General features: G+C 37.8%; 1 protein-coding gene across 1 annotated transcript in view; it reads left to right on the top strand.

Moving 5' to 3' along the window:
• Window positions 1-15034, top strand: part of Bend2 (BEN domain containing 2) — a 93133-nt gene that overhangs the window by 68355 nt on the left and 9744 nt on the right. The window contains exons 9-12 of the mRNA XM_087601100.1: window positions 5340-5438; window positions 9513-9716; window positions 10783-10904; window positions 12972-13149. Of these exons, the coding sequence (XP_087457226.1) occupies window positions 5340-5438; window positions 9513-9716; window positions 10783-10904; window positions 12972-13149 (603 nt within the window). The remainder of the gene's footprint in view (window positions 1-5339; window positions 5439-9512; window positions 9717-10782; window positions 10905-12971; window positions 13150-15034) is intronic.

Here is a 15034-nt window from a genome sequence, read left to right as displayed (position 1 = left end):
GATTTTTATATGACACCGCTGAACAGTTTTCCATGAATGCTGTATCATTTTTCATTCTCATTAGCTATATATAATCCAGTTTTCAATTTTTTCACATCTATATTTTTCTCCAAAATTTATTGTTCATTAGATGTTTTTGAGGCAGATAGAGAGATAGAGTCACAGTGTATAGCTTAGACTGTCCTGGAACTCACTATGTAGCATAAGCTAGCCTTGAATTTAGGGCAATCCTCTTCCCTCAGCATCCCAAGTGTTGGAATTATGAGTCACAATTCCTGACTTACTCATTTTTAATGAACACAATTTAATATTTCATCACTTCCTTATTTGACTATTTTCTTTTAGACATTCATGTTTGCAGTAGAGTCTTAATATGTTTGCCCAGAGTTGTCAAACATTTAGGCTTACATGACCATATTCTTCCAGATAGTAAAATCCGTTATGAGCTTGGGTTGCCATGACCATTAGCCACCCTCCCTCCCTCCCTCCCTCCCTCCCTTCCTCCCTCCTTCCTTCCTCCCTTCCTTCCTCCCTCCTTCTCTCCCTTCCTCCCTCCCTCCCTCCCTTCCTCCCTCCCCACATCCCTCCCTTCCTCCCTCCCCACATCCCTTCCTCCCTTCTTCTCTCCTTCCCTCCCTCCCTCTCTTTTTTCTTCTTTCTTTCTTTTTTGGTTTTTAAGACAGGGTTTCTTTGTGAAACAGACCTGGCTTTCCTCGAACACACTATAGATGAAGTTGTCCTTGAACTCACAGAGATTTGCCTGCTTCTGCCTTCTGAGGGCACCACCCCACCACACAGCCAATTAGGCATTCTTTAATTTTACTTCAATCAATGACAAATAGGTCTTTTTCCCTCATATGAAGGTAGTTTTTCCTCCATTCTTTCCTCCCTTTTTTGAGCATGAGGCTAGACAAGAGAGTTCTACTCCTGAATTATGTCTTCATCAGTTCTCCTTTATTCTTATAGGATAGTTTTCCTGATAGAAAATGCATAGTTTGGGTTCCTTTCCTTCAGTATTTGAAGCTATTTTGTCTCTAGAAATAGTAGTGACATGGCTCAGTGGGCAAATTAAATGTTACTGCAGTCAACCCTGAAGACCTGAATTCAATCACTAGGACTCAATTTCACCCACAGAGTAGAAGAAGGGAACCAATGCCTCGAACCTCCACATATGTGACACCTATGTATGTCATCCTTTGCCTCCCCCAGAAAAGAATTAAAATCTTAAAATAGATATGTTGGCAAAAGCACAAACTAGTCTAGAAGAAGCTCTCTGAAAAATTATCTTCCTTTCTTGGAAGATGACAGTTGCCAAAATATTTCCTCATTGTCTCATCCCGTCATTTTTGTGAAATTGAAAAAGTATGTCTTAGATCCCACAGTATTTAATCTAGATTAATTAACATCATTGGTGTAAGAGAGTGGTAGCTCCTTCTGATTAAACTTTCCTTTCAGGAAAATTTAGTTTTTTGTGTAGTTATAATTAATCACTATAATTCAAGGAAGAACCAGTTTTCTTCCTGCAGTTTCTCCTAAGTGAAAAAACAACTTTCAAAACTGCCAAAAATTATACCCAGAATATTTACTTGTCACCTATAGACACTAGTGAAATGTCTTCAGTTTTATATGTATTCAGTTTTCTCACATTGCCTTATTAATTTTTGTTTAGCATATAAAGTAATAGGCTTCAGTATGACAGTTTCACATATGTATTGATATACTATGCTGTTACCCTCATATCCCCATGCCCTCTCCACCTTTGTTACTTGTGTTCATTTGTGAGTATTCCTACATGTGTATTTTATTTCAGTTTTATCATATTTGAAAGATCATTTCTTTTGTAATGGACATGTTTCCCCAAAATTTCTATTGCTACCAGCATCCCTGATATAGGTCTTTTACAGCCAGTTCTCTTATCAATCAACATTACCCTTATTCTTGTCTCTTACCTGCTGGCAACTACAAATTGGTTCTCCAAATCTGTAAATGATCAGTTTTGTAATCCGTATGTAAAAATGTGAATGTGTCCTGTCTTTTGATGTTGATAAATGATGTCATGTACAGAGTTTACACTCAATAACTATACAAGTGGGTTACAAAAATACCCTACAAAAAGTCCCAGAATATTTTAAGTAATTTATGTTATGCTATTAGACCACATTTCCTTGGGTATTCTACACAGTCAGAGAAACTTCTCTGTAAAAAACTGTAGACATGATCCCTAAAAGTATAGTCTTAGTAGCTATCCTTGGTTGCATGCAGTCACTTGTGTAATGTAGGATACAAGTTGGACAGGCAGGATAGTGACTCTAAATTGTTTAGATTTCAGTCATCATTTTACATTTCAATATGTTTCATTTCTCTAGGATGAATATCTAAGTGTGATTACTATTCTCTTCTGTAATTGCATGTTAAACTTTATGAAACTAAGAGACTTTTCGACTGCAGATGTGTAGGGTTGTGGTGTTCTACGTCCACTCTCCCACAGGGCATGGCTGCTGGGTTGGTGAGACTCAAGACTATGGGAGTGACTGAGCTTACCTCATGCTGTCAAGGCAGGTCCCAGGCTAGGGCTGTCTGGGACTCAGGATCTTGGACACCCAGGCACACCTGGAAGCCGTGGAAGAGCTGAGAATGGAGTGGGGACCAGCAGGCTGAATCTAGCCTTGGGCCAGGGTAAAAGGGTACCGTAGCTGGTCCTGCAGTGGGAGTCTTTGTCTTGAAGGCTGCATACGGCTTGAGCTTGGTGGTGACTGTGGCTGGGAGCAGAGAGGCCTTCTGTGGGAAATTAGACAGCAGCTCTGTAGATGAAGGCCTTCTCCATGGCTCCCCATGGTGGATCCCAATGAAAAGAGGCAGTCCATGGTTCTAAGACATTTACTGTCATGGCAGAAAGTAGATGCAAAAAACCATACCTCTCTTTCTTGGGGTGGGACTGAGATTAAATATCTTTTGAAAGGAGGAATGTCCGAAGGAATGCTTATTGGCCAAGTCCTCCAGGCCTTTAGGTACCTCATTAAAATGATCTGTCTTGAGCATGTGTGACCTGTGTCCTCTACATGTGAGGGGTTTGGGGCATTTCCCTTACATGACTGATAGCCACAACCCTATGCAACTAGTGACAGGGGCCTGGTACCTAGGAACAGATGAAGAAGCACCTATCATTCCTTCATGGTATCCTGGCTTCTAGCCTTAGTTCAACTGGGAACCAGATTACCACTCACAGTCCCACATAGATGTGCTGTTCCATTTCCATCAGCAGTGTATGAATCACTGCACTTTCTCTGCTGCCATCCATATTATTGCTTTTCCATTGTTTGTTCTTTTGTCTTGGTGGTACATTACTTCTGGCATCTCTTTTCTGGTCAAAGGTTTTCATATTTTTAAGGGAAAATCTTGTCTGTGAATGCCTTTGTTATTATTTCTTTCCTAAAGGCTAGTTTTGCTAACTATAAGTGTATAGACATATTTTCTTACGGTATTTGAGAAATATTTTCCTTACAGAATTATTGGACAATGAAGCAAACAATGCACAGGGAATAAATAACCTACTTTTATTGGAAAATGATGGTGGCCAAGCTATGCCATGCTGTGTCTGTATTCATTCTGGTGTTGGTAAGTTATTAATTATGCTTAGTACAGAGAGACCTTTGTTACTCAATTCATGTGAACTAGGGATAGTTTTGCCTAATTAAAACTAATGAAAATTAAATATTATTTGAGAATGTTTTAGCTTCTCCAGTTAGAAGAAAACATTACACACTATAGTACAATGCTAAAATCAATGTATTGGTGTTGATACAATTTATAGATTTTATTGAGATGTCTTTAGTTTTGTTTGAATATGTGTGTTTGACTTTTGTAATTTCAGGACATGGGTAAGTTTCCAATTATTGCAATCAAGGTACAAATATAAGGATTCTACCTGATGCTCTTTAAAACCTTTTGTCTCATACTTCTCTTCTGCCCAGTCTTAATCACTAATCTGCTCTTTTTGTCTAGTTTTGTTGTTTTAACATTTTAGTGTAAATATACTCAAATAATATATACTCAAGTCTCTTTCGAAAGTGGGTTTTTATTTCACCCAGTGTGCTTCTCTGGAGAATTCATCCAAGTCACTCCATTCATTAGTTGCTCCATTTAAAAAAAAAACAAAAACTGAGTAGCGTTCCATATTATGGTTCAGGCTCTGTTCTCTGACTCTGTCTCTCTCTGCACTACCTCTACCCTCCCCTCTCTCATTATTGAAGATTATTTGGGGCTATTATATTAGAAAGAAATAGCATGGGGTTGGGGATTTAGCTCAGTGGTAGAGCACTTGCCTAGCAAGCGCAAGGCCCTGGGTTCAGTCCCCAGCTCCGAAAAAAAAAGAAAGAAAAAAGAGGGAAAAAAAGAAATAAATAACATGAGTGAGATGATTCCATGAGTAACGGGCTTGCTGCAGAAAGCATGAGGGCTAGGGCTCAAGTCAAATCCTTACCACTCCTATAAATAGCAGGTGGGCATGGTAGCCTGCCTATATTCCCAACATTAAAGAGATGGAGATGGTGGGACCCAAATCACTGAGCTATGGGTTCAAGTGAGAAATTTTTGCCCTCCTCTCTCTCTAAGGTAGAGAGCAACAAAGATAACAGGCAGTGTCCAACCCTGGCCTCCATATGCATGTACAGATACATATACTGCCCTCGTACACATATGCACTCAGACTCCAAAAAGGAAATAAAGTTGCTATGAATGTTAATACTGTTTTTATGCAGATGTAAGTTGTCTTTTATTTGAAATACTACACAGGAATCCAATTGCTGGCTCCTATAATAATTGTATGTTTCAATTTATAAAATACTAACAAACCATCTTGCTATGTTGTCTCAATGATAACTGCTGTCGTGTTCTTATAACATAGATAAAATAGTGTTGTTTTTATTTTATTCCAGTTAAAAGATAGAGAAATCAGTGTCTCTACCATTGTTCATCCCTTCAGTAATACAGGCTTAGGATCTACTTTGTCCTCATGCACCTTTCTGCTCTGTCTGCTGTTTTTCTCTCCTTATGCTTCAAGAGTACTTCATTCTATCCTTTCAGTTGAAAGAACTGAATGTAGCCATTCTTTAAGGGTTCATCTAGTGCAAAATTTCAAAGGCTTTCTTTCTTTCTTTCTTTCTCTCTCTCTCTCTCTCTCTCTCTCTCTCTCTCTCTCTCTCTCTCTTTCTTTCTTTCTCTGAGAATGATCTTTTTTCTTCTTCATTCCTAAAGGATTGTACAATTAATTCAAAATAATGGATGAGATTTTTAGTTGTTCGGAATCTGACAATGTTTACCTGTTGAAATGTTCCAAACAGGAGCCACACCACAAATCCCACCCCAAGTTGTGAATTTCCCAGCTCCCGTGGAACGTGGTAATGAGCATGGTAATGACTTAGTGCACCCTATTGAACAAGGTAATGATTTAATATCTTCCTCCATTGTTCTGATTTACTGGGCTGGCTTTAGGTGATATTGATAATAAGGAAATGCGTGGAATGCATTTCATAAAAGTTATTGTGATGGTCAACTTCTCCTTTACAGTGACCTCATATTATTTGTACTTTGTTGGTGTGCTTTCGCTCTACTTTATTGGATTCTATTATCTACCACCCTTCTAATCCCTTCAAAACCCTCCAACAGTAGGTAGAAGAGAAAGCAGGTTACAGGGGAAAGGGGGCACAGACCTCTTTAGACTACTTCTTATTACTTAGGGCCAACAGTTTCCTTGAAGCAAGTTCAATCTTCATTGCCAGATATCTCCAATGTCTCATCTCTTTGCTCACGACCATGTGACAAATTGCAGCAACAAGAACCAGCAGCAACCTCCTTGGAGCATGCCTCTGGCTCCTCTTAGGGCTCTCACATTTATATCTTCTCAAAGGGTTCCAGAATTCCAAATGTAAACTGTCTGCAGCTGGGCAACAATCACACCCCTCCTAGTACACGAGACAGACCATAGTTTACCTGTTATGAAGCAGTCTCTTAGCCCATGCCTGGGATTAAAACAAAAACATTCACAGAACATAACTGGGCTTTTAAAGAAACAGAAATTCTCACTACAGTACTTTTATTACTGCCTTTCCAAGATGACCGATGCTGGTGAAACCATTTCTATTTTCTCTGATTTTAAAGTTCATATTCTTTATTCTAATGCCTCAACAGAATTGAAAAGACCCAGGTTGTGTGGCCTCTAAGGGCACGCTTTCTAAATATTGTATAGTCTCTTTGTGTCTTGACTTCTAAGTGTTTATTTCTTATTAATATTTTTGGCACAGACTAGCACACTTTTTTTGTCAAAAGATCATTTGATCCAGCTACTTATGTCCACTGTGGTAACAAGAAATCAACCACAAATGACGTATCAGTGGATGAGTGTGACTGTAAACAAATGTACTTTCACACAGCTAGATCCTGGGATTGGTTCATGGACAGCAATTCTAATTCTTGACGGACAGTGGTTATTTTCTTTCTTGAAGTAGAAAAAAATGACAATTTTTTTTAGTTAAATGAACATTCTGGTACATCCTTGTAAGAATTATAAGTCAGTGCAGTTTTTCAAGGCTTGTTTACATAAAAGTACATGTATTTATGCTACTTGACTCATTAAATCCCATTTCTAGCTGAAATTACAATAAAACACTTCATTTAAATTTTTGCACAAGCCAGATGTGGTAGTGCTTGCCTATTATAACTTAGTACTTTGGACGCTAAGGAAGAAGGTTTATGAGTTTAAGTCACTCTGAGGCTACACGGCACACACCAACCTAGCGTGAACTATATAGCAAGACCTTGTCTCAAAAAATTGGAGGGTCATAGTATAATTTTCTTTTAATAGAATCATGAGAAATTGAAACCAAATAAGCAATACTAGTATGTTAGGTAACTTTTGATCTCTGGATGGAATTATGAGACAGTTAAATGTGTGGGGATTCAAATCTGAATGCCCATATTTGCATACCACACACAACAGTGTGTTTTACTAATCTTCTGACCTTCAACTTCTTTCTAAACCTAAATAATAGTCCCTTTATCTATGAAGAGCCAAAAATAGTAGTACCAAATATTAAACGCTCTCCAGTGCTAACTGCTACATGGTGTTCTGACAGTAAAGATAAATTTGTCTAGTTTGTATTTTATTTCAATTAAGTTGATGCAGACCACAAAAATAAAATATATTAAAAATTCCATAACTGTTCAGGATATATTAACTGACAAAATTAGTATTCAACTGCATATAAAGTATCGTTCCAATTGTGATTTTTAAAGTAGAGGAGATAACAGCAGGACTTAGCAGCACTACCCAAAGACGACACATGGACAGACCCAGGGCTCCAACTGCATATGTAGCAGAGGATGGCCTTGTAGGGCACCAATGGGAGGGGAAGTCCTTGGTCCTGCCAAGGCTGGACCCCCAGTTTAGGGGAATGTGAGGGGAGGGGGCAGAACGGGGGAATTGGGAGGGGAACACCCTTACAGAAGAAGGAGAGGGGGAGGGGAAACTGGGAAAGGGAATAATATTTAAAGTGTTAATTAAAATATGCAATAAAAAGAAGGAATCAGCAGAAGAATGTTCACCTGTACACTGGTGTGTGTGTGTGTGTGTGTGTGTGTGTGTGTGTGTGTGTGTGTGTGTGTGTTTGTAGGCCAGAGGTTGAAATTGTTTGTCTTCCTCAATTTTTTTTTCTGATTATATTTTGAGACAAGGTCTCTCAGCCCAGAGCCTTCCAATTCAGTTATACTGTCTGCGCTCTCCCAACACTGGGATTAGAGGCAATGTCTTGGTTTTGTATGGGTGCTGCAGGATGAATCGAGGTCCTGAAACTTGCATGACAAGTGCTTTACCAACTGAGCTACCTCCTCAGCCTTCACACTTAAGTTTTAACATTGGCTCTATAAGCGGGAATCTAACCTTGTTTAAATCGTTTACCTCTGAGTCTCAGTTTTCTTATCTGGTTAGTGACAATGGTAATAGAATTGTTAGAGTGATGAAACTGAGCTTAGAGGTAAATATTAACATGGTATACAGAAATTGTTCAAGAAATGCTAGTTATTTGAAATTTTTAACTATCGAATACATAGTCCATATATTATTTTTAAGACACTTATAAACACTAATTAGTATAACTCTGAAAAATACTTAAGAGGGTAAAAGGGAGCAATGAGAATACAAATCAGTATGTTTACATATTTACCTAGAGCCTAACAACTAAATTTATTCAAGCCAATGAACAGATAGTTGAAATGTGCACATTCGAGTCTGGAATAGATGAACAATGTTGCCAGATGGACAGATAATGCCAGAGAGACTCATTTAATAAAAAAGGGAATAATTATAGAAAAATTCAACCTCGTAAAATTTGTGTGAACAGACAATTTAATTATCTTGTGTGTTTTTATGACATGCTTCCTAAAATTTTCTTTTTTTCCCCCTGAATTTTAATGTAGCCTTTTAATTAATTCATCGAGAGTGTATACAGTGCATTTTGGTCATTCCTTATCTCTATTCTTAACTCCTCCCAGGTCCACCCTCCTGTCAACCTTGTGTCCTCTTTCCATTTCCTTTAGAGTCTACTGAGTCTAATTTGTGCCTCTTTACTCATGGACGTGAGGCTATCCTCTGGAGTATAGAACACATACTAGTGAGCACAACGATAAAGAAAATTGATGTTCTTTCCTACAGAAGTGAACAATTGATATTAGCTCCTCTATTACAGAGAGGGGCTATCCCCCTTTATGCCAGAATGTTCACTGTTTGTTCTTGTGCAGGCAATCACAGCTTTTGGGAATTCCTGAGTACAGCTGTCTTCTCATATCCAAAATACATTTTTCTTATTCTGGTCTTCCCCAGCCTGTGGCTTTTACAGTCTTCCTCCTCTTCTGCAATGGTCTTTGAACTGTTGCATTTGTGGTTGAGCATTCCACTGACTCTTGCTCACTGCACTTTGATCAGTTGAAAGTTTCTATGTTAGCCACTATCTATTACACGAAGAAACTTTTGATGAGGCCTAATATCTTCACTAATCTATGGATATACAGATACAGATTTCAAGAACACTTTGATAAAATTTCAAGAACAGTTTGCTATTATAATAGTCATAGTATGTTCTCTCCTGGGGTTCATTAGCTTACTAAGCATGAGTTTTTGGCCATATTTGCAGTATCAGACATGTATTTCTGCCTATGGAGTGTGTCTTGTATCCAAAAAGAAAGTGATTGATTACTCTCATAACATTTGTTCCACTGTTTCATGTCCTGGGCATATTTTCTGGGCTGGTCATTAGTGTAGGTCACAAGGCTCACAGATGGGTAAAACTGTTGATGGCTTTTTCCATAAGAGGCATTCATAGCACCTTAATATACTGTGGAAGTTAGCTGCCATGGGAGGAAGAAACCTGGTCAGGTAGTTTGTCCATGGCCTGGGATGAAAATGTGGAACAACTTTGCCAATAGAGTGTTACTATCAAGTTCTGTTTTTTCCTGTATTTTAGAAGAATATCTTGGTAATCCAAGAAGAAACATCAGGCTACCAAAATTTCATTTGCTGACTGCAAAAAATAAGCCAACTCCCACTTATGCAGCCTGCTACTTGGCTAATGTGATATTCTCTGAGGAAATTCTGACTTTAAGCTCAGTCACTGAACGTACTTCACGTTATATATTCATGGATCAAAACAAGATGTCAGCAATAAGAGGTATGTAAAGTTACTAACGAATCTTATTTTTAATCATTATTTGATAATAATGATAAATGTTGGCAGTTAAAAAGGAATGATGATGTCTATGAATTTTAGAAATATTCCTTGTACTAGGTGATACTGATTTTTACTGTCTAATGACACATTTGATTTTAACATCTAATTTAAAAAACAAAGCTTGTTCCTAGGCTGGTAGACTGAGACTAGCCTTATTGACTGGTTGTTTCTATTGAGTAATGAGTCACATTTTTAGTACTGAAGCATATGAGAAGAAAGATAAAGACAAAATGGAATAAATAAATAAAAAATGAAAGAAAGAAAGAATAATAGTCTTTTCGTGCTATTAACTGGCAATATTGAAATAGGGTTTCATGGTTAATCCATTATCATGTTAAGCTTCCTGCCTTCTAGAAATGTGTATCAAGGTCCCAGGATTTATAGACACTGAGAACACTATAAGGCAGAAGTATTATGCTTATAGAATATTACTCAGAGTCTGGAAGAGGACATATAGGTTACAACAGTTAGAAATCTTTCCCAGTGTAGTGGTGTTGAGGGCGCCTCCGAATAGAAAAGCTACACTGAGGCATGTCTATAGATGACCATTTAAGCTCTGTTCTGGAGGAGTCTTTGTCATTGTCTGAGTGAATGGCGTACAAGGACTGTCTTATGTTGACAGAATAATTTAGGGGAAGAGACCTGACAACTGCATTAGTAAGTACAGCACAGTGTCACAGTGTGTAACATGACACTTTTCCCTTTACAAAGTGCTGCTTCTTTTTAGTTCTGACATATCCATAAGTGGTCTTAGAACCTTAAAAGAGTTAAAATATCAAGTTCTAAGTATTGCCCCCCCCTGAGGTGAGTGTTTTCAGGAAAATATGAAACAAAGAAATAATTCAGCAAAGCTTCCTCAGCAGATAGAACTTCTAAACTCTCAAGGGAGAAAATAATGTCAATCCAGAAGAGAAAAAGTCTTTTGTTGTTTATTTAAATCAAACATTTCTTATTTATATCTGTTAGTTTCTTTTCTAATTTTTGTTAATACTTTCTCTGGTTGCAGAATATCTCTTGACGGTTTTCCCAAACTATGACTTAAGGGAACGAGGAAAAGACTGGAAAGACTGTATTTCTGCTGTTAGTTTTATGATAGAGAGTTTGTATACAGAAGCAGAAATACCCGCAGTAAGTTACTTTTATCTTAATAGAGAACATGCTGTGTCCGTGTTATATACAACTCCAGAATTCATAGCATGGCACTCAGAATTTTCAGGCCATATGCTCTTTAATTGATTTGGTAGGTAGAGATGATATTTCCAAATTATATCGTCTATTTGTTTTGCTACTTGATATTCATATTTTATAAAAAGAGAAATGAAGTATTGTATTATAGTTAACATATTAAAATATTTAGTAAGTCTTTTTCCATATCTTACTGAGTCACAGGTACATACAAAAAGCCAGCCATTTGTGCCAGCAGTTGTGGCCGAGGCTATGCAGAAGAAAGCACAGGCTAGGCCTTTCACTACTTGCTCACATCTAGTAATGGTGGAACCTGTTACAAAGAATGAATGTTTTAAGATTAAACTGTTGTAGATCTACCTTTTCTTTCCCTTTATTTATCCTTGCTTCCTTGTTCGTGTGTGTGTGTGTGTGTGTGTGTGTCTGTGTGTGTGTGTCTGTGTGTGTGTGTCTGTCTGTGTGTGTCTGTCTGTGTGCATGTGTGTGTGCTTGGAGGTTATAGGAGGACATCAGTAACATGCTTCATCACTCTCTACCTTACTCCTTCGAGACAGTCTCTTACTGAATCTGTAGCTAGGCTGGTAGCCACTAAACTCCAATGAATTTCCTGTCTTCAACCACACAGTTAGTGTCATATATGTGTTCACAGCTATGCTTGCCTTGTGTGGGTGCTGGAGATGTGAACTCAGATGCTCCTGGTTATACACCAAGTTCTCTTCCCTCTTGCGCTATCTCCCCAGCCCACATCACACATATGTTATACCCCTTGTAGTTAGTATATGACAACAGCAATCAGGTTTCTTTCTAATGAGTTCCATCTTCCAACGTCCACTAGAGATTTGTTTTAACTTTTAATGGGCCATTAGAGGAGAATGCCATATATGTTCTCTTCCTGGTAAAATATTTAAGTTAATAACAAGTCCTGATTTTTCCCAGTATATCTAGAGAGCCCACTTTATTGTTAGCTACAGTGTTGAGTCACATCTGTCCCTGTAGAGTAAGTTTGTGGAAACTTTGCCAGGAGTATTTGTAGCTGAGTTTGTTTTCCTGGTGAGTGACTGGGTTTCAGTGATAGCTAAAGCACCATCTGTTGGATGCCAGATCAGCTTATTTTTAACATTCCATTTTAGAGCCCTCAAAAACTGCATCCTACACAATTTGCATGCAAAATCAATATGCTGTCTGGAAAATGGTAATTTGCATATTTGCTTAGCCTTCAGAAAAGTAGAAATATTTGTTGTGTGCTTTGTAAGAAGCCAGATACAGGTCCTTGCCATTCAAAGTGGCCCTGTGACCTAGACACCTTGTGAGAAATCTAATCTTGGGTTGCACCTCAGACTCACAGAAGTAGAATGCACTTTTCAAGACCCCAGCTCGAGATAATTTATGAGTACACTAAAGTTTGAGGGGTCCTAACTTAGAACAGTGGATGTGACCCCATGTGCATCTCAAAATCACAGAAGGTATTTTTTGTTCACTGAGACTTGCTTCACTATGGTCTGGTCTCACCAGAACTGTTCAAACTCAGGGACTCAAGTGATCTTATTGCCCTGACCTCCCAAGTCACTGGGCAACAGGAGCATACCATCAGACCTGATCACATAAGACATTTGTAGTGTGTGTGTGTGTGTGTGTGTGTGTGTGTGTGTGTGTGTGTGTGTATGACAGTCATCAGAAGAAGAGAAAAAACAATAGCATAAAATATTAAAAATAAGCAAAAAATTGTCATTCATAGTAAACACCCATGGCACACATGTGTTTATTTATTCTGGAATATTTACCAAACATCTATTTATAGCAGTTCATTAGACAGAGTTGCTATGTTCCCCCATGAAATATCAAATCTTGACAGTTTGAGGTAGTATTGTGGTGCCTTGTATTTATAATGCTCTCCCTCTGTTTTAAAGAGTTTATTTTTTTCCATCATGGGGGTGGGCTTAGGTAGACACTGACATATGTACATACTTTCTCGATATGGAACTTTATTATATATAGCATTTTGTGTTTCAGAATAGAAATGTCAGTGTGCCCATGTCCACAAACTGGTGTGCCGGAATCAATAATGATGCGGGTGAGGGCCCTTCTCAGTGGCTTCAGGATGTCAGGGAGTCCGTAAGAAGAGAAAGAGTGGATTTTGAACATATTCCTGAGGGCAATGGTAATGCAGCCATCCATCCTGACCAATTGGGTGAGTTTTCGAAAAACAAGCTCTCTGGCTAGTGGGTTCTGGTAATAAATTAGTAAGTCTTATAGTATTATTTTCTACTTCTATGCTTGTTGAAAAACTTTCATAAGAAAATGAAACAACTTAAACTCCTTATAGTAAAGAACTAATGAAATAAAGAAACTTGGGTTTGACGCTGACCACTTTAAATGTTAAGTTGAATCTGTTACTCTTCTGGTAGACAGTAACCCTTAGATGACATTTGACTGCTGAGGGCTGTTAGATGAGGCACTATTTGGTTTTGTGGTATAGGTGGTAGGAGTTACAGCTGGGATTGGCTTCCAGTTTTTGGTCTCTGTGCCTAGCACATTGGTGGTACTCAGTAAGGGGATTCAGTAAAAATTAACAAATGCTGTTTCTTAGGGCATTGTACCTTCACTGCCAATTGTATGTTCTGTGTCAAGTAAAAGTGGTTGTGTTAGTAATTGAGCCACTGGCTACTGGGCTTTACATGACATCCTCCCCAGGATGCTGGCCTTTTACATAGATGTAAATGAATGGTTCTTGGGATTGTCTTTACCCTGGTATTTATATCAACATTTAGTACACTGTTCCTGGGGATCATGCTCAAAAGGAATTATGAGGGAGTAAATCTTTCTGTTATATAGGTAATATAACTGTTTTATATGTTAAAGTTGAACCTGGAGAAACTGACTGAATTAAACCACAATGAAAATCACCAAAGAATCAAACAAACAAACAAACACCTGGAGCTTCATATAAACAGGAGGCACAACAGCCACAATCCTGTCAAATGCGGTTTCTCTTGAGGGAACATGGGTCAGTTTTCTAACCCCAGTTTCATTCTTCCTAACTTAATGCATTTTTTTGTTTGGTGCTTTTTACCTTCATTTAAATGGCACATTCCACCATTTGGGTGACTTTCTTGGGTTCTGTGAAATTGAATTATTATGAAATTGTATCAACCTTTTTTCTGAACCTTGCTAAGTTTATTAGGCTAATCTCCCAGAATGAAGTCTTTAGGCCTGTTGAGATGGTTCTAAATAATTTACTTGCTCTTGAATATTAAATGTGTGTGATTCAACATATTTACTCCACATATTAAGTAATGACTGCTCTAGGATAATATTTTTTAATTTGTAAGAATCATACCCTATTTCTCTGGCACATTTTGTCCACAAAAAACTGTTTTCATATATAATATATAATAATTTTTTAATATGATTGGTTTGAAGTATTGTGGATCTCATGTAGATCTAATAACTTATAGAATTGAGAAATGGAAAAGCTTAATATTTTTTCAGTTCTAATAAGATATCTAAAATATAGTATCTATGACAATTCAAAATTTGTTGACTACAAAGATGTGGGCATATTAATAAAGAGAAAACATAATTTTTAAAGTTTAAATGTATCAGTAAGAATTATGTTACTTATTTTTGTAAGTTAAGTCTTCTTTATGAGGGAGGAAATGATACATAAAAGTTAATTAGAATATACTAAATTTAGTTTTACTACTTATTGCATGCCAGAAGGTAGGAGAACACAAAGTTATCTTTGTGAAAAATGGTAGGACAAATAATTATGCCAGCAGTAAATTATGTCTTCTTTCTTTTTTTTATTAACGAGTATTTCTTATTTACATTTTGAATGTTATTCCTTTTCCCGATTTCTGGGCAAACGTCCCCCTAACCCCTCCCCCTCCCCCTCTATATGGGTGTTCCCCTCCCCATCCTCCCCCCATTACCGCCCTCCCCCCCAAACAATTACGTTCACTCGGGGTTCAGTCTTGGCAGGACCAAGGGCTTCCCCTTCCACTGGTGCTCTTATTAGGCTGTTCATTGCTACCTATGAGGTCAGAGTCCAGGGTCAGTCCATGTATAGTCTT

The sequence above is a fragment of the Rattus norvegicus genome, chromosome X, assembly GCF_021556685.1.
Source record: "Rattus norvegicus strain SHRSP/BbbUtx chromosome X, alternate assembly SHRSP_T2T, whole genome shotgun sequence".
NCBI lineage: Eukaryota > Metazoa > Chordata > Mammalia > Rodentia > Muridae > Rattus > Rattus norvegicus.
Note: the sequence above shows the minus strand (reverse complement) of the source record. Positions and strands in the feature narration are given on the sequence as shown.